A 21,347-nucleotide genomic window follows, 5' to 3' on the forward strand; every position below is an offset into this window, starting at 1 on the left:
AAAATTTAAATTAAGACTTATGTTCCAATGTACTTTAGAAGCCATAATATTGACCCAGTTTTTAGAATATTGTTGGACAAGGTCTGAAAAATACACCTGGCTGGTATGCTTTAGAAGAAACTGTGTGGCTCTAATAGTGGGATGTAACATAGCACAAGCAGTCAGGGCTGTAATGGAAAAACTGACCAAATAATATCAATCAGTTGGTTGTTGTAGGTTTTTCAGGCTGTTTGGCCATGTTCTGAAGGTTTTTCTTCCTAATGTTTCACCAGTCTCTGGTCTCAGCATCTTCAGAGGACAGGAGTCTGAAATCTGTCTGTGCTCTGGTGCAGTTTGTGGGATAGTTGAGTATTTATAGCTGTGGGATTAGCTTTTTGTCCTTTTCAGGAGATTGGGTGATTATGGTGATCAGCATGTTTTTTGTTGTGGGTGTATTGTTGTGATAAGGGGGAGAGATGATCTGTCACTGTGATTGATAGGTGTCATTAGCTGGTCTTTTGTGTGCAATGATCACCAGTCCTTGTGGCTGCGCAGAGTTCATTGACCTTTTGCAGGCTATATTTTTCAGTGCTGGGATCCAGGCTTTGTTGAGTTCTAGACTTTCTTATTTTTTTATTGAAGCTCTGCTGGTGTTTCTGGATTTCAATGGCTTCCCTGTGCAGTCTAACGTAATTATTGTTGGTGTTGTCCAGTACTTCTGTTTTTGAAATAGAATTTCATGTCCAGGTTGTTTCAGGGCATGTTCAGCTACTGCTGATTTTCCGGTTGTTTTAGTCTGCAGTGTCTCTCATGTTCTTTGATTCTGGTGTGGATGCTGCATTTTGTGGTTCCAGTATATACTCAACTATCCCACAAACTGCACCAGAGCACAGACAGAATTCTGATTCCTGTCCTCTGAAGATGCTGGTGAAACATTAGGAAGAAAAACCTTCAGAACATGGCCAAACAGCCTGAAAAACCGACAACCATTGGATCCTGGCCGTGAAAGCCTTCGAGAATACAATATCAATCAGTCTTCATAGATAGCATATTAATATAACCATCAGTCAAATCTATGTCCCAAGTATAGAGGCTGAGGAAGTAAACTGCTTACAAGAGGTGCTAGTGAGTAAACCATATACTGTACTGTAGTGTAAGCTGATTTAAGTGGAGATTCCTGAAAGTGGGCTACCAGCTACCATGTGGCAAGGCACAATGAAAAGTATCAAAATGTACAAACAATATTAGCTTTATATGAGTCAACTTTCTCTCCTCCTTTCCCCAAGTAATACAAAGTTCAGAAACAGACATCAAAGCTAGCTCAAGAAAACAGCTGAATGCATTTTCGTGCTAGCGAGAGGCAATTTAGGCAGACATTCATGTTTGAGAAATCAGACTTCAAAGGAGTCTTCTGCTTAAGTCTTAGATATGAGTCACAAGATAAAATGACCTAATTTTCAAATTACAAGAAGCAAAAAAACCCTGCACTCAGATGTTTTTAGCAGTCAGGAACTCCCTCTATTAATGAGAAGCTATATGTAATTTTTTTTTCTACCATGAAGATACAATAGGAAACTTGAACAGCCAACTCTGTGTTAAACAGGCTACAGTATTTATTAAATTCATGTTGATTAATACTCAGCTGCAGTTGCCCTATCTACTTCTCAGCAGGATTTAGGATCTCTGCCATGAAGAGGATACTCTGGGTCTTTTCATCTACCATCATAGTAATGAAAGGACTGTCAAACTTGATAACAGTTGGTATAGACATTGGCACAAGATCCATAGAGGAGGCTCCTGCCGCTTCTGTTCCTCTTTCATCTATCACCATCATAGCCTTATGAAGGGCCTGCAAAGAAAGGAAATCATGTCATTCTCAGAACTTCCTCAGAAATGATTACATACAAATTGCAACACCGCAATTTTTTAAAATCTGATCCATATAGTTAAAGCTGATCATCAGCTCTTTTCCGTTGCCTTCAGCAGATTTTGTGCCTTGATTTCAGAGATCTTGGAAAAAGGTATTTGTGGACTAAAACCCCTAAAATTTATCAGCTCCTTCTGTAAGTCATATCCCCCAAAGGTAGATTTGTAAAACTTTGGATGTTACCACCTCTGAAAGAGAGGAAATGAGTTTTAGAGAGACTCCCCCCCCCCCTTTTTTAAATCTCCACATAGTCTTGATCTGGACTATGATGGCTACCATGTGATTCAGTTACCACATAGCCACTGCAAACTGGCAAGTCCTGAAAAAAATGGAAAATTCTGCCACATCTGGGATATACTAAAACTTTAATTGTTTCTACTTCAGGGCCCTTTTCACATAGTCTGAAGACTCACCATGTAAATGAGCTTGCTGAACTGCAGAACAGTCCATTTCTGAAGGTAGCAAAGGCAGGACTGCTCTCTTGATAGTAGGGATGTGCCTTTGGATTTCAAAATACTCAGAATTCATCAAATAATACCATATTTGGCGAGTTCTGAATATATTCAAATCCAAATCTGATAGTTCTGAATAACAATTCCTAATACATAATATTCCTAATACAGTGGGGTCTCTACTTAAGAACTTAATCCGTATTGGAAGGTGGTTCTCAAGTTGAAAAGTTCTTATGTTGAATCTGCATTTCCCATTGGAATGCATTGAAAACCATTTAATCTGTATCTGCTCTTTTCCGTCCACAGAAACTACAGTGGAACCTCTACTTAAGAACTTAATCCGTTTTGGAATGGTGTTCTTAAGTTGAAACGTTCTTAAGTTGAAGCAAAATTTCCCATAGGAATGGACTGAAAACCAATTAATTCATTCTGGCTGTTTTTTTGTTATGTAGAGGTGTGTTCGTACATTGAAGCATTAGTTCCCATAGGAACTAATGCAAAGCTGGTTAATACGTACTCTACCACTAGGGGGAGATTTTTTTAACCTAAGATGACCTAAGGTTAAAAAAAGAGCAGGAAAGGTTTTTTTTCCTGTTCTTATCTTGGATTTCTGTTCTCAAGTAGAAGCAAAATTTAGCAAATGGAGCTGTTCTTAAGTTGGATTGTTCTTAAGTAGGGACGTTCTTAAGTAGAGACCCCACTGTACACAATATAACAATTCCTAATAACAATTCTTAAGTGTCTGGTTTACTCCTATAGATGAGAAAGCAAAAGGCTAGGTTTCTGCTTGCTAGAGGAAGAAGTGAAAGTGAAACTACTTATTGGGAGTGATTTCTTGAGAAACCGAACTTAAGGACACCTTGACACCAAGATTAGTGGGGGAAGGAAACTTGGTATCTCATGACTGGGGTTGCTGTGGGAGGAGGCTTGGAGTGAGAGCAAAACCTGCCAATGACGTCTGTCTGCACCAATGAAATCTAGAAGCAGGTACAGACAACATAAGGTACAGTGGTCGCTCGCTAAATGATGTTAATCCATTCCGTCAAAATCACTGTCTTACGAAAGCATCATTTAGCGAAGCACGGTTCCCCATTGGAATGCATTGAAATCCACTTAATGCGTTCCAACGGGGAAATCGTCATGTAGCGAAATTCGTCCATAGGGAACCATCGTTTAGCGAAGCCCGGTTCCCCATTGGAATGCATTGACAGCTATTCAATGCATTCCAACAGGGAAATCATCGTCTAGCGAAATTCGCCCATAGGGAACTATCGTTTTGCGAAGCGCAACAGTGATCCCAAAAACCCATCATCTAGCGAATTCCTCATCCTGAGAAGTAATCGTCTAGTGAGGCACCACTGTATTTCTTTCACATTGGTTCTTTCCAATTGAAAGGTGGGCATAGCTGCTTATAAACTGCTGAGCATTTGCTGTTATGATATGCTTTGGCATTCCCACTTTCAGAGTTCAGCCCGTAACAATCATCTCCTGATATCTAGGCACTGCCGGCGGTTGCTTGCTTCTTTGATTTCTATACTGCTTCCATCTAGTGGCCTACTCTGGGCAGTTTCCAACAGTGAAACAGACATACAGAACACAACCACATCATACTCAACCTGCAGATATAAAAAAATATAAAGAACTACAAGGCTAAAACACTCAAGATGGCAGTAGCAGGGAGAATACAAACTGAAAATATAATCAGAAATAAAACTAAATAGCAAACAGTTATAAAGGGTGTGTGTGTCCTGAAATGTTGGTGTACACTCCTTTCGTTTGGCACAATCCTTTAAAATGATTTTGCCCATGTTTCTTAAAAGGGGAAAACAATGGCTATATAGTTTTCATACTGACTGTAATGGAGTTCTGCAAATCCAGAAATTCTGAAATTTTTTAAATTCCTAATTTGGTATCTGAAAGGCTTCAATTCTGAATTCCAAATGCTAGTGTACATCCCCAATTAACTGCCATTTCTAATTTGTCAGAAAAACAAGTTCTGCCAGGGACACTTCACAGTGTGCATGTCCCACCTCTTCCAGGTTATAGGAAAAATTCTGGATTACAACGCCAGGATTCCATACCCAATATAGCTATACGGACTTGGGGATTTTGAGAATTGTAGTCCAAAACAGTAACATTTGCAATATCAGCCTAGACTATTAGGTTTCATTTGAGCTTCACTTGAACGTATGTGTGGATTTTCATACAAATCCCTGAAATGAAATGAAAGAGGGCAGAAATGGTTCAGACTAAGATCAGATGGGTTAACAATTGTGGCAAAAGGTTTAAACACTATTTTTATTCCCCACATACATAATGGGATAGTAGTGTGATGTAAGACCAATGTTTATTGTGTATTTTAATGGCCCCCTTCTAAAGGTAAAGGTAAAGGTTCCCCTTGACAATTTTTGTCCAGTCGTGTTCGACTCTAGGAGGTGGTGCTCATCCCCGTTTCCAAGCCATAGAGCCAGTGTTTTGTCCGAAGACAATCTTCCGTGGTCACATGGCCAGTGTGACTTAGACATGGAACGCTGTTACCTTCCCACCGAGGTGGTCCCTATTAATCTACTTGCATTTGCATGCTTTTGAACCGATAGGTTGGCGGGAGCTGGGACAAGCGACGGGCGCTCACTCCGTCGCGTGGATTCGATCTTACGACTGCTTGGTCTTCTGACCCTGCAGCACAGACTTCTGCGGTTTAGCCCACAGCGCCACCACGTCCCCCGGCCCCTTCTACACAAAGAAAATATATATATTCTCAACTTACACCCGAGAGCCTGTGCTGAGGCTGCCCCGTGATGCCAGAGAGGTCTGCTTTGTCAGTGAAGACGTCAACCACACCCATGGTGTACATAATGTCTTTCAGGTTAAGCTCTCCACTAGCTAAGCATTTTGGAAGATACACGTTGACAGAACTGGTCAGGAATAAAAAAAAAACAAGAGGAAGAAAGCACAGTCAATCATATGAGAAAATAAAGTGCAAAATCCAATTTTTTTCTAATGTGTAACATGAGAGCAGATAATAGAATTGCCCTACTGCAAAATGCAGGTGATTATATTTTGGAACACTGCCCTCTGTGTGACACTTCCTAAAATAAAACCAGGAAAGGCTGGCTAAGCAAACTCCTTTTGTCCCAGCTGGGAAGGACTTTTCCAGCTCTGTTAGGGAAAGATTCCTAACTAAATCCCTGGAGATATTTGGTGATTGACTATATCCCAGACTTCTGGGACCAGTATCTTCCTGAGATGTCTGTGGTTTCTAATTCCTATCAGCGCAACTAAGCATGGTCAAGAATGATGGGAGTTATAAACTGGAGAGGACCTGAAAAACAACAGGTTTCCGCACCTCTGTTAGGCAGAAAAATGGCTTGATTTGATGACCTAAGGCGGCTTCCTAACTTTGTCATTAGCAACAAGAATGGCCTTTGATCTGAGTCAAAAGTATGTTGATTAAATTTTATTTTTAAAAATGTCTCTGGATTTTTCAGAGAGTAATCATTTTAAGAAAAGCTATCCTCACTGGGATGCCGTCTGCAACAATCTTCCCAGGTTATCTATCCTTTTCATCTTATATTCAAAATTCTCAACTCAGTCTCAGCATTCGTACCACCCACCCCACCTCACTGCTAATTAAATCTGTGTCCAGCAATTTTTCTCGGTTGTTCAGCTACGTCATTTTAAATTCTAAAAGATACACAGAGAAAAATCTTCCGTCTTTGAAAAAGACAGACACTCAAAGTCTTAGCCTTCTGCAAACTTAAAGAATCAAACCGTACACTTCTGTGCTGTTCTGTTTGCTGAGATACCGTAAGACTGATCCCAAGGGAGGGCATCTAAGACTGCAGCCTGGTAGAGCCATTCCAAACATGTTTACTCAGAATTAAGTCTCACTCTATTCAATGGAGCTAACTCCCAGCTAAATGTGCCAAAGACTGCAGCCAAAGGGTGTGAGTACATGAGAGTTTGTCCTCGAGTTTGGTCTGCTCTGCAGGCAGGCTGGTTCTCTCCTCTTCCCGGCAACCACATAAAATAAGTGCTGGTGCTTGTCCCCAGACAAGAGTGGTCTTACCTGCACTTTTTGGGCTTCTTGCACTTTTAGGATTGCTCCATTTTGGTTTGGTTTCAGCATGCATGATTGTTTAGATTGAACCAAAGTGACTGGCTGGCTGTCCTTTTGCTGAAGCTACTTAATGATCTTCAGAAATAGGAAGCTTCCTTGCCACTTGCCTTTGGAAGGCAAGGGAGAGGAAGATTTGCATTTATTTTTAATTCTAGTTAATATAGCAGCAGTGTTTTGAAAGGGCTTTTTATTTTTAAGTCCTCCTAGAGCATTGCTGATGTGCTCTGTCAGTTAGCAACAATGAAAAAGAAATGCAAAGCTTCCCCTCCAGATGTGAGTGGCAAGGAAGATTTAAAAGGAAAGCATTCCATTTCTCAATATTATTAAGCCGCTTCCTCCTTCATGCTTTGCTTAAGCCACTTAACGATCTTGAGAAATGGGAAGCTTTCCCTTTAAAGGGAATGAAGTCTTGATCATGCTAAACAGAGTCCTTTCAGGTGTGGTGTGGCCAACCCCTGCATAAGGATGCAAGGATCTCCCCAAATGATTTGGCACACCTCAAAGCAGTCCTATTTAGCACAATCTAGATTGATCTATATAACCAGGCTAGGTAGGATAATTATCTAGTCAAACCAAAGTCAACTCGGGAAGCCATGTGTTGCAAGACAAACAAATCACCATTTTTGTACCACTTTTAAAATGAACACATTTATTATGGCATCAGCTATCCTAGGCAAGAAGAGAATGTTGTTATGCATGCATCTAAATGATGCCTTGTTTTCAAAAGATCATCCTGCAATTGTTCTTAACCCTCAAATCTAAATTGCTTGGCACCAGGTTTGATGCTGGAAGCAGTTACCTCTTTTTCAGTATTCTTTTCCATGTCTTCAAAGCTTCACATGATAAGCTGCTGGCCACCTTCTCCAGTTGCCCTTTGTCAGGCAAGATAAAATATGAAGCCGCGTGTCCTTCGTATGGCATTTTCAAAACCGTGCAAGACCTCTCATTGTCACGGCCAACTTCAAACATGCCAATTTGGAACATCATGGGCACTTTCACAGTGGTGTACGGATCCACATAGAAGTCACGCATCTCAGTGTACTTTGGATCAAAGGGCTTCTTCCATTTGGCTTACAGAGGGAAGAATGTGTTAGTGGTTATTTGAACGAGATGTCATAACTAATTTGATTAATTAGAAAAATTCTATCCTACATAGAACTTTTTGTACACAAGAGATTATGAATTCAGATTCTTGTGGAGGGTTCAGGATTTCGAGATTGAGGGTGTGTCTTGAATTTCAATGTGTCACATGAGATTCACTGTTAATTTTTGTCTTATCTAGTATCAGTCTGTTCATTCCCCATTCCCAGTCTTTTTCCTGTATTCTCTAAATGTAGATTATTCCTCTATCCCACTTTTTCCTTCTTCTCAAAAGGTTACAGCCCACAAAAGCTTGTACCAAATAAAACACATAAGTTTCAAGATGCTACAAGACTCATTGTTGTCTTTTCTTCCTCTTGTTCTTGTTTTTCTGTACCTGTACCCTTTCTTTCTTTCTTTCCTTCCATTTCTGAAACATAGTTATAAAATTGCTGGCATGATAAACCCTGATGAAGCATTTCACAATTTAACACCACCATAACAGAGCATCTCACAACCAAAGGATGGCTTATGACCCCATTAGTGGATGACAGTGCCATGGTGTGTGATTCTTTACCAAATGGCATGAGAATGTATTCAGGTTCAGTGGAATTTGGCTTTCCTCAACACATGGTGAAAATAAGCAGTCTTGCAACTAATGTATCATGTAGTAGTCTCATATCTCAACTTTTAACAGCTGACCTTGCTCTGGGCAGTACTGTTAATGTGTGCTGAATTGCAAGCAGTGTGTACAAGATCAGCCTGTTGCTCAATTCAGGGAGTGATAAGATGACATAAGCAGTAGGCTGTGTCAGTAGAAAGGACAATGGACAAACCTCCTTCTCTATTTTACTTTGGTCACATTTTTTTTAAAAAAATTCTCCTAACTGATGCAGCACTATTTCAGATATATGAAAGTATCTATTCTAAGTTGCTGTATTGCTGTAGTACTATGCCACTTACTAAATTAAACAAAAAAAAAAAAGGGAAATCATTGCAGCTGCAACAAAAGACAGGGGTGGGGCAACAGTAATTGAAAGGGGAAGGAATTGGAGCAATCTGAAGTGCTTTCTGGATCAATGTATTCGCGAAGGCTTTCACGGCCGAGATCTAAGGCCCAAAAAACCCACAACAACCGCTTTCTGGATCCTTCTCATGTGAGAAAAAAATGTATTCCATGTGAATTGGTCAAGTGCAAGATAAAATAGATCACACCAAAGATAAAAACATTTTAAACATTACCCAGATCACTCCAAACTCCCCTGTCTAGTTGCGCCCTCAGCTTATGTCTGCACCCCAGCTTCTTATTGAAAGTTCAAGCTTCTTCGTTTGCATTAGAAGCAACTCAACAGTTCTTCTGGAGTGGAAAGATCAGCTGACAGGGTGCTGTTGTTGCCCAGAGGTGCCCAAATGTGTCCACAGTCCTCACAGTCTTTGGGGAGGTTCCTCCCATTTCTCCCATGTTCAGGTTTACCAATGGAAGGAATTTTTCAGTCACAACACCACTGTCAGAAACCCCCGCTTCCTGATCAGCACCTGGCTTATCAGAGCATGCTACAGTCTAGGCTTTGAAAAACAATTTGAAGGCCAAATCAGCATCATTGGATGTTTTCCTTCTGATGTAAAAGTAGATTTCATTTAGGTCACAAATGAAATCACAGAGAGAAACTGAACAATACCTATTGAATCTCCTATGGTCCCTATCATACCCAGGTTCCAATCTCTCACTGTGTTTAAAAGAGATGTGCAGACAAAACCCATCCCAAATTTGGCCCCTTTGAGCTCATTCAGGTACTTCTCAAGGTGAAATAGACTTCTTACTTATCATAGCTATAACTTCATTTAGGATTCAGGTTTTAGAAAGATGGGGCAAAGGTTTGTATCCATGAAAATACTCAGGGTACAGGAGAAAAAGAAGGAAAGAATGGGCTTTGCTAACTGAAAGGTCCTACTCCTAGGGCACATTAAACCAAAGTGTTTCTTCTCTAAAATGCAGAAATTATGGGACTACAAGATCTATGAGCTAATCTTATTATGACCTATTGGGCTGTAACTGTTTTGCATTGTTTCTTCAAGAATCACAATGGCCTGAATCTGCTTATACAGTAGGACCTCTATATGCAGAATCAATATCCACAGTTTCAATTATCTGTGGTTTGAAAATATTAAAAGAAAATCCCAGAAATATATATATAGGGTTCAGTATTATTCACACTTTTTGGCATTGGAACCTATCCCCCAGATACAGGAGTCCTGCTTTATTTAAAACTTTGCAGCTTTCTTGCCAAAGCACACTTCAATTATGTATGCCATCATCTTGTAAATTGTCCCAAAATGAATGATGTCAGTAAAGAATCACTTTATTCCCTCCAGTTTTAGATCTTTCACTCCACAGAAACCAGTCTGCCTATTTACTGAAATCTGTTGAACCTCTTGCATGAAGCTACTCCTAGTCAATATTCTTCTGTTTTCAGAACAACATCCCTCAGAGAACCTAGAGGGATACGTGTATATATTTTTTTAAAAAATCAACATAATATACTGATTTTCTTGCACACAATTTCGTGTACATTGTCTCAGACATGGCACTCTTGATACCCTTAGAAGGAGCTGTCCTTGAAATGTCACACAATCCCACAAAGAATTAACATTTCTTTGTATCCCTCCCTTTTTTGAAAAAAAAAATGCCAAACTTAGAAGGTGTATTTTACAAAACATGCACTTACTTGTCTAGACTTTGGCAGACATAATCAACTCGTAAGGGACTAGTACTGTTGGAAATTTGACAAAGGTTTTTTGAACTGCTGGATAGCTCAGTGGTTCAGGTATTAGTTGGGAGTTCAATTCCCCACTGTGCTTCCTTGGCAGGGAACTGGACTCAGTGATCTGTAGGGTCCCGTCAACCTCTATAGTTCTAAGATTATTATTATTTCCAAGATTATTTTTAAAATAATCATTTAAAATTGTGCCTTCGAAGGTAGCCAATGGGAGACACAAATCTTCAGGTTTTGAGATGTTAACCCAGATGTCTTGGGTCAGGATGACCTTCGATGAAGCAGTCTATCTCTGAAGTGGGGCATTTCCCAAAGCACTTAATCAGTCTGAATCAAACATTATAGCTAGTGCATATTCCACTGGCAATGGTGCAGCTAAAAAATATTATAAATAAAATAAATAAATAAATAAATATTCACACAATTAACATTCAACATCTCCCTTTGCTACTAAACAAAATATTCTTCTGGGCAAGGTTGAAGTTCTTGTAGGTTTCTAAGGACAACAGAAGAACCTCCTTCTGCCCCAGAAGAATGTTTTGCTTAGCAGCAAAGAGAGTTGCTGAATGCTCTCACAAAGGTAGGCGCTGACATCCAGAGACTTTATTTGTGCTTGGTATTTCTAGAGCTCAGCACTGAAACTTGTTGTCAAAGTAATGAGGTGTGAAACAATAGCTGAAAAATGCCCATGAACAAAAATAGAACACATTTTCTCAGTGGATCAAGAGTCCTGGATGATATGGGAATTAGGGCTTCTGCAGCAAAAGGTAATCTAGCTGGAAGCTTTGTTAGTCTACTGTAGCACAAGAGAAAATGGAAGTGTTCTAACACCTTTAAGACTAAGTGGTTTTTATTTCTATAAACTTTCATATACACAAAAGCTTATGAAAAATAAAAACTAATTAGCTTTAAAGGTGCTTCCAAGACCTGGTCTCCCTTGCATAGTGGAAGAGATTGTTAGAAGAGATTGTTAGCATCAGACTCTCAGGTAAGCACCCCCTATAACAACAAGCATCCCAGGTAAAGTGAATCCCAGTAGTCACGGATTGGACATAGCAACCTTGCAAAAAAAAAAAAAAAAAAAGCAAAGCAAAGCATGCTGCTTATATACCGCCCCATAGTGCTTCAAGCACTCTCTGGGCAGTTTACATGTTAATTATGCAGGCTACACATTGCCTCCCCAGCAAGTTGGATATTCATTTATTCTTGGGAGGATAGAAGGCTGAGTGAACCTTGAGCCAGCTACCTGGGATTGAACTCCAGGTCATGAGCACAGGTTTAACCACTGCGCCACGAGGCTCTTTCAAAAAGCAAGGCTGGCTCTGTTTGATGCCCTGAGAGATGAAAACCTCAGGCCCTTCTGGTACAGTTCTGAGATAAATCTGTATCTGGGCCATCACAATGCAGATGGAGATTGTGCATTAAAAACACTCTTGCCACATCAGTCGCCTGTGGTCTTCCAAGTGTTTGGGAGCATCTATTACTGATATCTCTCATTAATGGCCAGACTGGCTGAATCTGGTGGGAACTGAAACCCAACAACAATTTCAGGGCTATGGATACCTTCAATCCTTTTCTAGCATTCCAAAGTCTTGAAAATGTCATTGTAGTGCAATCAGAATGATACTCTCCTTTACTTGTACCTCTGACTTTTACCCAGCCTTTGTCCTCTCTGAGCTTAAGGCTAGGACTTCAGATTGCCATGAGCAATTAGCTATAATTATAGTGATCTGTAACAATAGTCAAAAGGGACACCACAAAACGCATAGACAGATGAATGAAACCTAAAACCAGGTTAAAACCAGTCCTTTAGAACCAAGAAGATTCAGATTTAGAGGAGCAGCTATGAAAGAACTACAAAAAAGGAAATAAGGGATAAAGATGCATCAGTGGAGATGAGACACTCCATGCGGCAGCATTCCATATTACTGTTCATAGATGACAAAACCAGACAGTGAGCAAAACAGAGACAAAAACATCTAATCATTTGGAATGTGGTATCAAAGGAGAGCTTTGACCACCAGAAAGATAATGATAGGACTTTTCGAGATCACTAATTCATGAGTTGGATACAACCTCATGGCAAATAAAAACAACAAAACTAGTGTTGTTTAAATCCTGAAGAGCTACACCCCTTCACATTTCATAAATATTTTACTATATCTTTCCATGTGACAACACTGAAGAAATGACACTTGGCTAAAATGTAAAGCAGTGAGTATACAAGTTGTATAACAATGTAAATGTGCTGTCCTCTTAAAATAACACAACACACAGCCATTAATGTCTAAACCGCTGCTAACAAAAGTGAGTACACCCCTAACTAACGAAGTCCAAAATGGGCCCAAGTAGCCATTTTCCCTCCCTGGTGTCATGAGACCCGTTAGTGTCACAAGTCTCAGGTGTGAAGGGGGAGCAGGTGCTATTGCTCTCACTCTCTCAGACTGGTCACTGGAAGTTCCACATGGCACCTCATGGTTATGAACTATCTGAGAATCTAAAAAAATAAATCGTTGCTCTACATAAAGATGGCCTAAGCCAGTGGCGGCAAACCCTTTGTGGCTTGTGTGCCCAAACTGGGGGGGGGGGGGAAACCCAGTAGGTGGCGGGCTGCGGCAGAAAATGCAATCTCACAGAAAGGGCTCCGTGTGCCAGCTGTGGCAAGCATGCCATAGGTTCACCACTGCTGGTTATAAGAAGATTGTTGAAACCCTGAAACTGAGCTGCAGCATGGTGACCAAGACCATACAGTGGTTTAACAGGACAGGTTTCACTCAGAACAAGCCTCACCATGGTTGACCAAAGAAGTTGAATGCCTGTACTCAGCGACATATCCAGAGGCTGGCTTTGGGAAATAGATGTATGAGTGCTGCCAGCATTGCTGCAAAGGTTGAAGGGATGGGGGGGGTGTCAGTCTGTCAGTGCTCAGACCATACGCTGCACACTGCATCAAACTGGTCTCCAGGGCTGTCGTCCCAGAAAGAAGCCTCTTCTAAAGATGATGCACAAGAAAGCCTGCATATGGTTTGCTGCAGACAAAAGGACATGGATTTCTGGAACCATGTCTTGTTGTCCAGTGAGACCAAGATAAACTTTGGTTCAGATGGTGTCAAGCGTGTGTGGCAGCAACCAGGTGAGGAGTACAAAGACAAGTGTGTTGTGCCTACAGTCAAGCATGGTGGTGGGAGTGTCATGGTCTGGGGCTGCATGAGGACTGCCGGCACTGGGGTATTTCAGTGTTGTCACATGAAAAGATAAACTAAAATTTATGAAATGTGAGGGGGTGAACTTCTGTGATATACTGTATATGTTCCTGAGCTCTCTCACCCGTCCTCTGACAAAGAGTTTCTGCAAATCCTTGACCATGTCAGTTAATCTTGCTAGACACCCTTTGTTTTCTAATCTGTAATTTGAAGATACTAGTGTTTTCCTTAGCAAAACATCAATAAAGGCCTACCTTTATCCCTGAAACCTCCCTCAGCAATGGGTACAGTTTCCAGTAAAAAAACCCAAATTCAGGGCGTCAGACCCAGCCCCCTCTGGGACCATGTGGTGCAGGGGCCAAGACAAAAGCAAATTCCTTAGCAAAACATCAATAAAGGCCTACCTTTATCCCTGAAACCTCCCTCAGCAATGGGTACAGTTTCCAGTAAAAAAACCCAAATTCAGGGCGTCAGACCCAGCCCCCTCTGGGACCATGTGGTGCAGGGGCCAAGACAAAAGCAAATTCCTTAGCAAAACATCAATAAAGGCCTACCTTTATCCCTGAAACCTCCCTCAGCAATGGGTACAGTTTCCAGTAAAAAAACCCAAATTCAGGGCGTCAGACCCAGCCCCCTCTGGGACCATGTGGTGCAGGGGCCAAGACAAAAGCAAATTCCTTAGCAAAACATCAATAAAGGCCTACCTTTATCCCTGAAACCTCCCTCAGCAATGGGTACAGTTTCCAGTAAAAAAACCCAAATTCAGGGCGTCAGACCCAGCCCCCTCTGGGACCATGTGGTGCAGGGGCCAAGACAAAAGCAAATTCCTTAGCAAAACATCAATAAAGGCCTACCTTTATCCCTGAAACCTCCCTCAGCAATGGGTACAGTTTCCAGTAAAAAAACCCAAATTCAGGGCGTCAGACCCAGCCCCCTCTGGGACCATGTGGTGCAGGGGCCAAGACAAAAGCAAATTCCTTAGCAAAACATCAATAAAGGCCTACCTTTATCCCTGAAACCTCCCTCAGCAATGGGTACAGTTTCCAGTAAAAAAACCCAAATTCAGGGCGTCAGACCCAGCCCCCTCTGGGACCATGTGGTGCAGGGGCCAAGACAAAAGCAAATTCCTTAGCAAAACATCAATAAAGGCCTACCTTTATCCCTGAAACCTCCCTCAGCAATGGGTACAGTTTCCAGTAAAAAAACCCAAATTCAGGGCGTCAGACCCAGCCCCCTCTGGGACCATGTGGTGCAGGGGCCAAGACAAAAGCAAATTCCTTAGCAAAACATCAATAAAGGCCTACCTTTATCCCTGAAACCTCCCTCAGCAATGGGTACAGTTTCCAGTAAAAAAACCCAAATTCAGGGCGTCAGACCCAGCCCCCTCTGGGACCATGTGGTGCAGGGGCCAAGACAAAAGCAAATTCCTTAGCAAAACATCAATAAAGGCCTACCTTTATCCCTGAAACCTCCCTCAGCAATGGGTACAGTTTCCAGTAAAAAAACCCAAATTCAGGGCGTCAGACCCAGCCCCCTCTGGGACCATGTGGTGCAGGGGCCAAGACAAAAGCAAATTCCTTAGCAAAACATCAATAAAGGCCTACCTTTATCCCTGAAACCTCCCTCAGCAATGGGTACAGTTTCCAGTAAAAAAACCCAAATTCAGGGCGTCAGACCCAGCCCCCTCTGGGACCATGTGGTGCAGGGGCCAAGACAAAAGCAAATTCCTTAGCAAAACATCAATAAAGGCCTACCTTTATCCCTGAAACCTCCCTCAGCAATGGGTACAGTTTCCAGTAAAAAAACCCAAATTCAGGGCGTCAGACCCAGCCCCCTCTGGGACCATGTGGTGCAGGGGCCAAGACAAAAGCAAATTCCTTAGCAAAACATCAATAAAGGCCTACCTTTATCCCTGAAACCTCCCTCAGCAATGGGTACAGTTTCCAGTAAAAAAACCCAAATTCAGGGCGTCAGACCCAGCCCCCTCTGGGACCATGTGGTGCAGGGGCCAAGACAAAAGCAAATTCCTTAGCAAAACATCAATAAAGGCCTACCTTTATCCCTGAAACCTCCCTCAGCAATGGGTACAGTTTCCAGTAAAAAAACCCAAATTCAGGGCGTCAGACCCAGCCCCCTCTGGGACCATGTGGTGCAGGGGCCAAGACAAAAGCAAATTCCTTAGCAAAACATCAATAAAGGCCTACCTTTATCCCTGAAACCTCCCTCAGCAATGGGTACAGTTTCCAGTAAAAAAACCCAAATTCAGGGCGTCAGACCCAGCCCCCTCTGGGACCATGTGGTGCAGGGGCCAAGACAAAAGCAAATTCCTTAGCAAAACATCAATAAAGGCCTACCTTTATCCCTGAAACCTCCCTCAGCAATGGGTACAGTTTCCAGTAAAAAAACCCAAATTCAGGGCGTCAGACCCAGCCCCCTCTGGGACCATGTGGTGCAGGGGCCAAGACAAAAGCAAATTCCTTAGCAAAACATCAATAAAGGCCTACCTTTATCCCTGAAACCTCCCTCAGCAATGGGTACAGTTTCCAGTAAAAAAACCCAAATTCAGGGCGTCAGACCCAGCCCCCTCTGGGACCATGTGGTGCAGGGGCCAAGACAAAAGCAAATTCCTTAGCAAAACATCAATAAAGGCCTACCTTTATCCCTGAAACCTCCCTCAGCAATGGGTACAGTTTCCAGTAAAAAAACCCAAATTCAGGGCGTCAGACCCAGCCCCCTCTGGGACCATGTGGTGCAGGGGCCAAGACAAAAGCAAATTCCTTAGCAAAACATCAATAAAGGCCTACCTTTATCCCTGAAACCTCCCTCAGCAATGGGTACAGTTTCCAGTAAAAAAACCCAAATTCAGGGCGTCAGACCCAGCCCCCTCTGGGACCATGTGGTGCAGGGGCCAAGACAAAAGCAAATTCCTTAGCAAAACATCAATAAAGGCCTACCTTTATCCCTGAAACCTCCCTCAGCAATGGGTACAGTTTCCAGTAAAAAAACCCAAATTCAGGGCGTCAGACCCAGCCCCCTCTGGGACCATGTGGTGCAGGGGCCAAGACAAAAGCAAATTCCTTAGCAAAACATCAATAAAGGCCTACCTTTATCCCTGAAACCTCCCTCAGCAATGGGTACAGTTTCCAGTAAAAAAACCCAAATTCAGGGCGTCAGACCCAGCCCCCTCTGGGACCATGTGGTGCAGGGGCCAAGACAAAAGCAAATTCCTTAGCAAAACATCAATAAAGGCCTACCTTTATCCCTGAAACCTCCCTCAGCAATGGGTACAGTTTCCAGTAAAAAAACCCAAATTCAGGGCGTCAGACCCAGCCCCCTCTGGGACCATGTGGTGCAGGGGCCAAGACAAAAGCAAATTCCTTAGCAAAACATCAATAAAGGCCTACCTTTATCCCTGAAACCTCCCTCAGCAATGGGTACAGTTTCCAGTAAAAAAACCCAAATTCAGGGCGTCAGACCCAGCCCCCTCTGGGACCATGTGGTGCAGGGGCCAAGACAAAAGCAAATTCCTTAGCAAAACATCAATAAAGGCCTACCTTTATCCCTGAAACCTCCCTCAGCAATGGGTACAGTTTCCAGTAAAAAAACCCAAATTCAGGGCGTCAGACCCAGCCCCCTCTGGGACCATGTGGTGCAGGGGCCAAGACAAAAGCAAATTCCTTAGCAAAACATCAATAAAGGCCTACCTTTATCCCTGAAACCTCCCTCAGCAATGGGTACAGTTTCCAGTAAAAAACCCAAATTCAGGGCGTCAGACCCAGCCCCCTCTGGGACCATGTGGTGCAGGGGCCAAGACAAAAGCAAATTCCTTAGCAAAACATCAATAAAGGCCTACCTTTATCCCTGAAACCTCCCTCAGCAATGGGTACAGTTTCCAGTAAAAAAACCCAAATTCAGGGCGTCAGACCCAGCCCCCTCTGGGACCATGTGGTGCAGGGGCCAAGACAAAAGCAAATTCCTTAGCAAAACATCAATAAAGGCCTACCTTTATCCCTGAAACCTCCCTCAGCAATGGGTACAGTTTCCAGTAAAAAAACCCAAATTCAGGGCGTCAGACCCAGCCCCCTCTGGGACCATGTGGTGCAGGGGCCAAGACAAAAGCAAATTCCTTAGCAAAACATCAATAAAGGCCTACCTTTATCCCTGAAACCTCCCTCAGCAATGGGTACAGTTTCCAGTAAAAAAACCCAAATTCAGGGCGTCAGACCCAGCCCCCTCTGGGACCATGTGGTGCAGGGGCCAAGACAAAAGCAAATTCCTTAGCAAAACATCAATAAAGGCCTACCTTTATCCCTGAAACCTCCCTCAGCAATGGGTACAGTTTCCAGTAAAAAAACCCAAATTCAGGGCGTCAGACCCAGCCCCCTCTGGGACCATGTGGTGCAGGGGCCAAGACAAAAGCAAATTCCTTAGCAAAACATCAATAAAGGCCTACCTTTATCCCTGAAACCTCCCTCAGCAATGGGTACAGTTTCCAGTAAAAAAACCCAAATTCAGGGCGTCAGACCCAGCCCCCTCTGGGACCATGTGGTGCAGGGGCCAAGACAAAAGCAAATTCCTTAGCAAAACATCAATAAAGGCCTACCTTTATCCCTGAAACCTCCCTCAGCAATGGGTACAGTTTCCAGTAAAAAAACCCAAATTCAGGGCGTCAGACCCAGCCCCCTCTGGGACCATGTGGTGCAGGGGCCAAGACAAAAGCAAATTCCTTAGCAAAACATCAATAAAGGCCTACCTTTATCCCTGAAACCTCCCTCAGCAATGGGTACAGTTTCCAGTAAAAAAACCCAAATTCAGGGCGTCAGACCCAGCCCCCTCTGGGACCATGTGGTGCAGGGGCCAAGACAAAAGCAAATTCCTTAGCAAAACATCAATAAAGGCCTACCTTTATCCCTGAAACCTCCCTCAGCAATGGGTACAGTTTCCAGTAAAAAAACCCAAATTCAGGGCGTCAGACCCAGCCCCCTCTGGGACCATGTGGTGCAGGGGCCAAGACAAAAGCAAATTCCTTAGCAAAACATCAATAAAGGCCTACCTTTATCCCTGAAACCTCCCTCAGCAATGGGTACAGTTTCCAGTAAAAAAACCCAAATTCAGGGCGTCAGACCCAGCCCCCTCTGGGACCATGTGGTGCAGGGGCCAAGACAAAAGCAAATTCCTTAGCAAAACATCAATAAAGGCCTACCTTTATCCCTGAAACCTCCCTCAGCAATGGGTACAGTTTCCAGTAAAAAAACCCAAATTCAGGGCGTCAGACCCAGCCCCCTCTGGGACCATGTGGTGCAGGGGCCAAGACAAAAGCAAATTCCTTAGCAAAACATCAATAAAGGCCTACCTTTATCCCTGAAACCTCCCTCAGCAATGGGTACAGTTTCCAGTAAAAAAACCCAAATTCAGGGCGTCAGACCCAGCCCCCTCTGGGACCATGTGGTGCAGGGGCCAAGACAAAAGCAAATTCCTTAGCAAAACATCAATAAAGGCCTACCTTTATCCCTGAAACCTCCCTCAGCAATGGGTACAGTTTCCAGTAAAAAAACCCAAATTCAGGGCGTCAGACCCAGCCCCCTCTGGGACCATGTGGTGCAGGGGCCAAGACAAAAGCAAATTCCTTAGCAAAACATCAATAAAGGCCTACCTTTATCCCTGAAACCTCCCTCAGCAATGGGTACAGTTTCCAGTAAAAAAACCCAAATTCAGGGCGTCAGACCCAGCCCCCTCTGGGACCATGTGGTGCAGGGGCCAAGACAAAAGCAAATTCCTTAGCAAAACATCAATAAAGGCCTACCTTTATCCCTGAAACCTCCCTCAGCAATGGGTACAGTTTCCAGTAAAAAAACCCAAATTCAGGGCGTCAGACCCAGCCCCCTCTGGGACCATGTGGTGCAGGGGCCAAGACAAAAGCAAATTCCTTAGCAAAACATCAATAAAGGCCTACCTTTATCCCTGAAACCTCCCTCAGCAATGGGTACAGTTTCCAGTAAAAAAACCCAAATTCAGGGCGTCAGACCCAGCCCCCTCTGGGACCATGTGGTGCAGGGGCCAAGACAAAAGCAAATTCCTTAGCAAAACATCAATAAAGGCCTACCTTTATCCCTGAAACCTCCCTCAGCAATGGGTACAGTTTCCAGTAAAAAACCCAAATTCAGGGCGTCAGACCCAGCCCCCTCTGGGACCATGTGGTGCAGGGGCCAAGACAAAAGCAAATTCCTTAGCAAAACATCAATAAAGGCCTACCTTTATCCCTGAAACCTCCCTCAGCAATGGGTACAGTTTCCAGTAAAAAACCCAAATTCAGGGCGTCAGACCCAGCCCCCTCTGGGACCATGTGGTGCAGGGGCCAAGACAAAAGCAAATTCCTTAGCAAAACATCAATAAAGGCCTACCTTTATCCCTGAAACCTCCCTCAGCAATGGGTACAGTTTCCAGTAAAAAAACCCAAATTCAGGGCGTCAGACCCAGCCCCCTCTGGGACCATGTGGTGCAGGGGCCAAGACAAAAGCAAATTCCTTAGCAAAACATCAATAAAGGCCTACCTTTATCCCTGAAACCTCCCTCAGCAATGGGTACAGTTTCCAGTAAAAAAACCCAAATTCAGGGCGTCAGACCCAGCCCCCTCTGGGACCATGTGGTGCAGGGGCCAAGACAAAAGCAAATTCCTTAGCAAAACATCAATAAAGGCCTACCTTTATCCCTGAAACCTCCCTCAGCAATGGGTACAGTTTCCAGTAAAAAACCCAAATTCAGGGCGTCAGACCCAGCCCCCTCTGGGACCATGTGGTGCAGGGGCCAAGACAAAAGCAAATTCCTTAGCAAAACATCAATAAAGGCCTACCTTTATCCCTGAAACCTCCCTCAGCAATGGGTACAGTTTCCAGTAAAAAAACCCAAATTCAGGGCGTCAGACCCAGCCCCCTCTGGGACCATGTGGTGCAGGGGCCAAGACAAAAGCAAATTCCTTAGCAAAACATCAATAAAGGCCTACCTTTATCCCTGAAACCTCCCTCAGCAATGGGTACAGTTTCCAGTAAAAAAACCCAAATTCAGGGCGTCAGACCCAGCCCCCGGTAGGCCTTTATTGATGTTTTGCTAAGGAATTTGCTTTTGTCTTGGCCCCTGCACCACATGGTCCCAGAGGGGGCTGGGTCTGACGCCCTGAATTTGGGTTTTTTTACTGGAAACTGTACCCATTGCTGAGGGAGGTTTCAGGGATAAAGGTAGGCCTTTATTGATGTTTTGCTAAGGAATTTGCTTTTGTCTTGGCCCCTGCACCACATGGTCCCAGAGGGGGCTGGGTCTGACGCCCTGAATTTGGGTTTTTTACTGGAAACTGTACCCATTGCTGAGGGAGGTTTCAGGGATAAAGGTAGGCCTTTATTGATGTTTTGCTAAGGAATTTGCTTTTGTCTTGGCCCCTGCACCACATGGTCCCAGAGGGGGCTGGGTCTGACGCCCTGAATTTGGGTTTTTTACTGGAAACTGTACCCATTGCTGAGGGAGGTTTCAGGGATAAAGGTAGGCCTTTATTGATGTTTTGCTAAGGAATTTGCTTTTGTCTTGGCCCCTGCACCACATGGTCCCAGAGGGGGCTGGGTCTGACGCCCTGAATTTGGGTTTTTTTACTGGAAACTGTACCCATTGCTGAGGGAGGTTTCAGGGATAAAGGTAGGCCTTTATTGATGTTTTGCTAAGGAATTTGCTTTTGTCTTGGCCCCTGCACCACATGGTCCCAGAGGGGGCTGGGCCTGACGCCCTGAATTTGGGTTTTTTTACTGGAAACTGTACCCATTGCTGAGG

At 43.4% G+C, this 21,347-nt stretch overlaps 1 protein-coding gene across 1 annotated transcript in view; it reads right to left on the minus strand.

Annotated features, from left to right (window-relative positions):
• Positions 1-1,568: 1,568 nt before the first annotated feature.
• LOC110088619 (alpha-1-antitrypsin) overlaps positions 1,569-21,347 on the minus strand; it is a 34,576-nt gene continuing 14,797 nt past the window's right edge. Inside the window, exons 2-4 of the mRNA XM_020811026.3 lie at positions 7,278-7,548; positions 5,126-5,273; positions 1,569-1,828 (exon numbers count right to left, since the gene is read on the minus strand). Of these exons, the coding sequence (XP_020666685.3) occupies positions 1,637-1,828; positions 5,126-5,273; positions 7,278-7,548 (611 nt within the window). The 3' untranslated portion in view covers positions 1,569-1,636. The remainder of the gene's footprint in view (positions 1,829-5,125; positions 5,274-7,277; positions 7,549-21,347) is intronic.

The sequence above is a fragment of the Pogona vitticeps genome, chromosome 1 (assembly GCF_051106095.1).
Source record: "Pogona vitticeps strain Pit_001003342236 chromosome 1, PviZW2.1, whole genome shotgun sequence".
Classification (NCBI taxonomy): domain Eukaryota; kingdom Metazoa; phylum Chordata; class Lepidosauria; order Squamata; family Agamidae; genus Pogona; species Pogona vitticeps.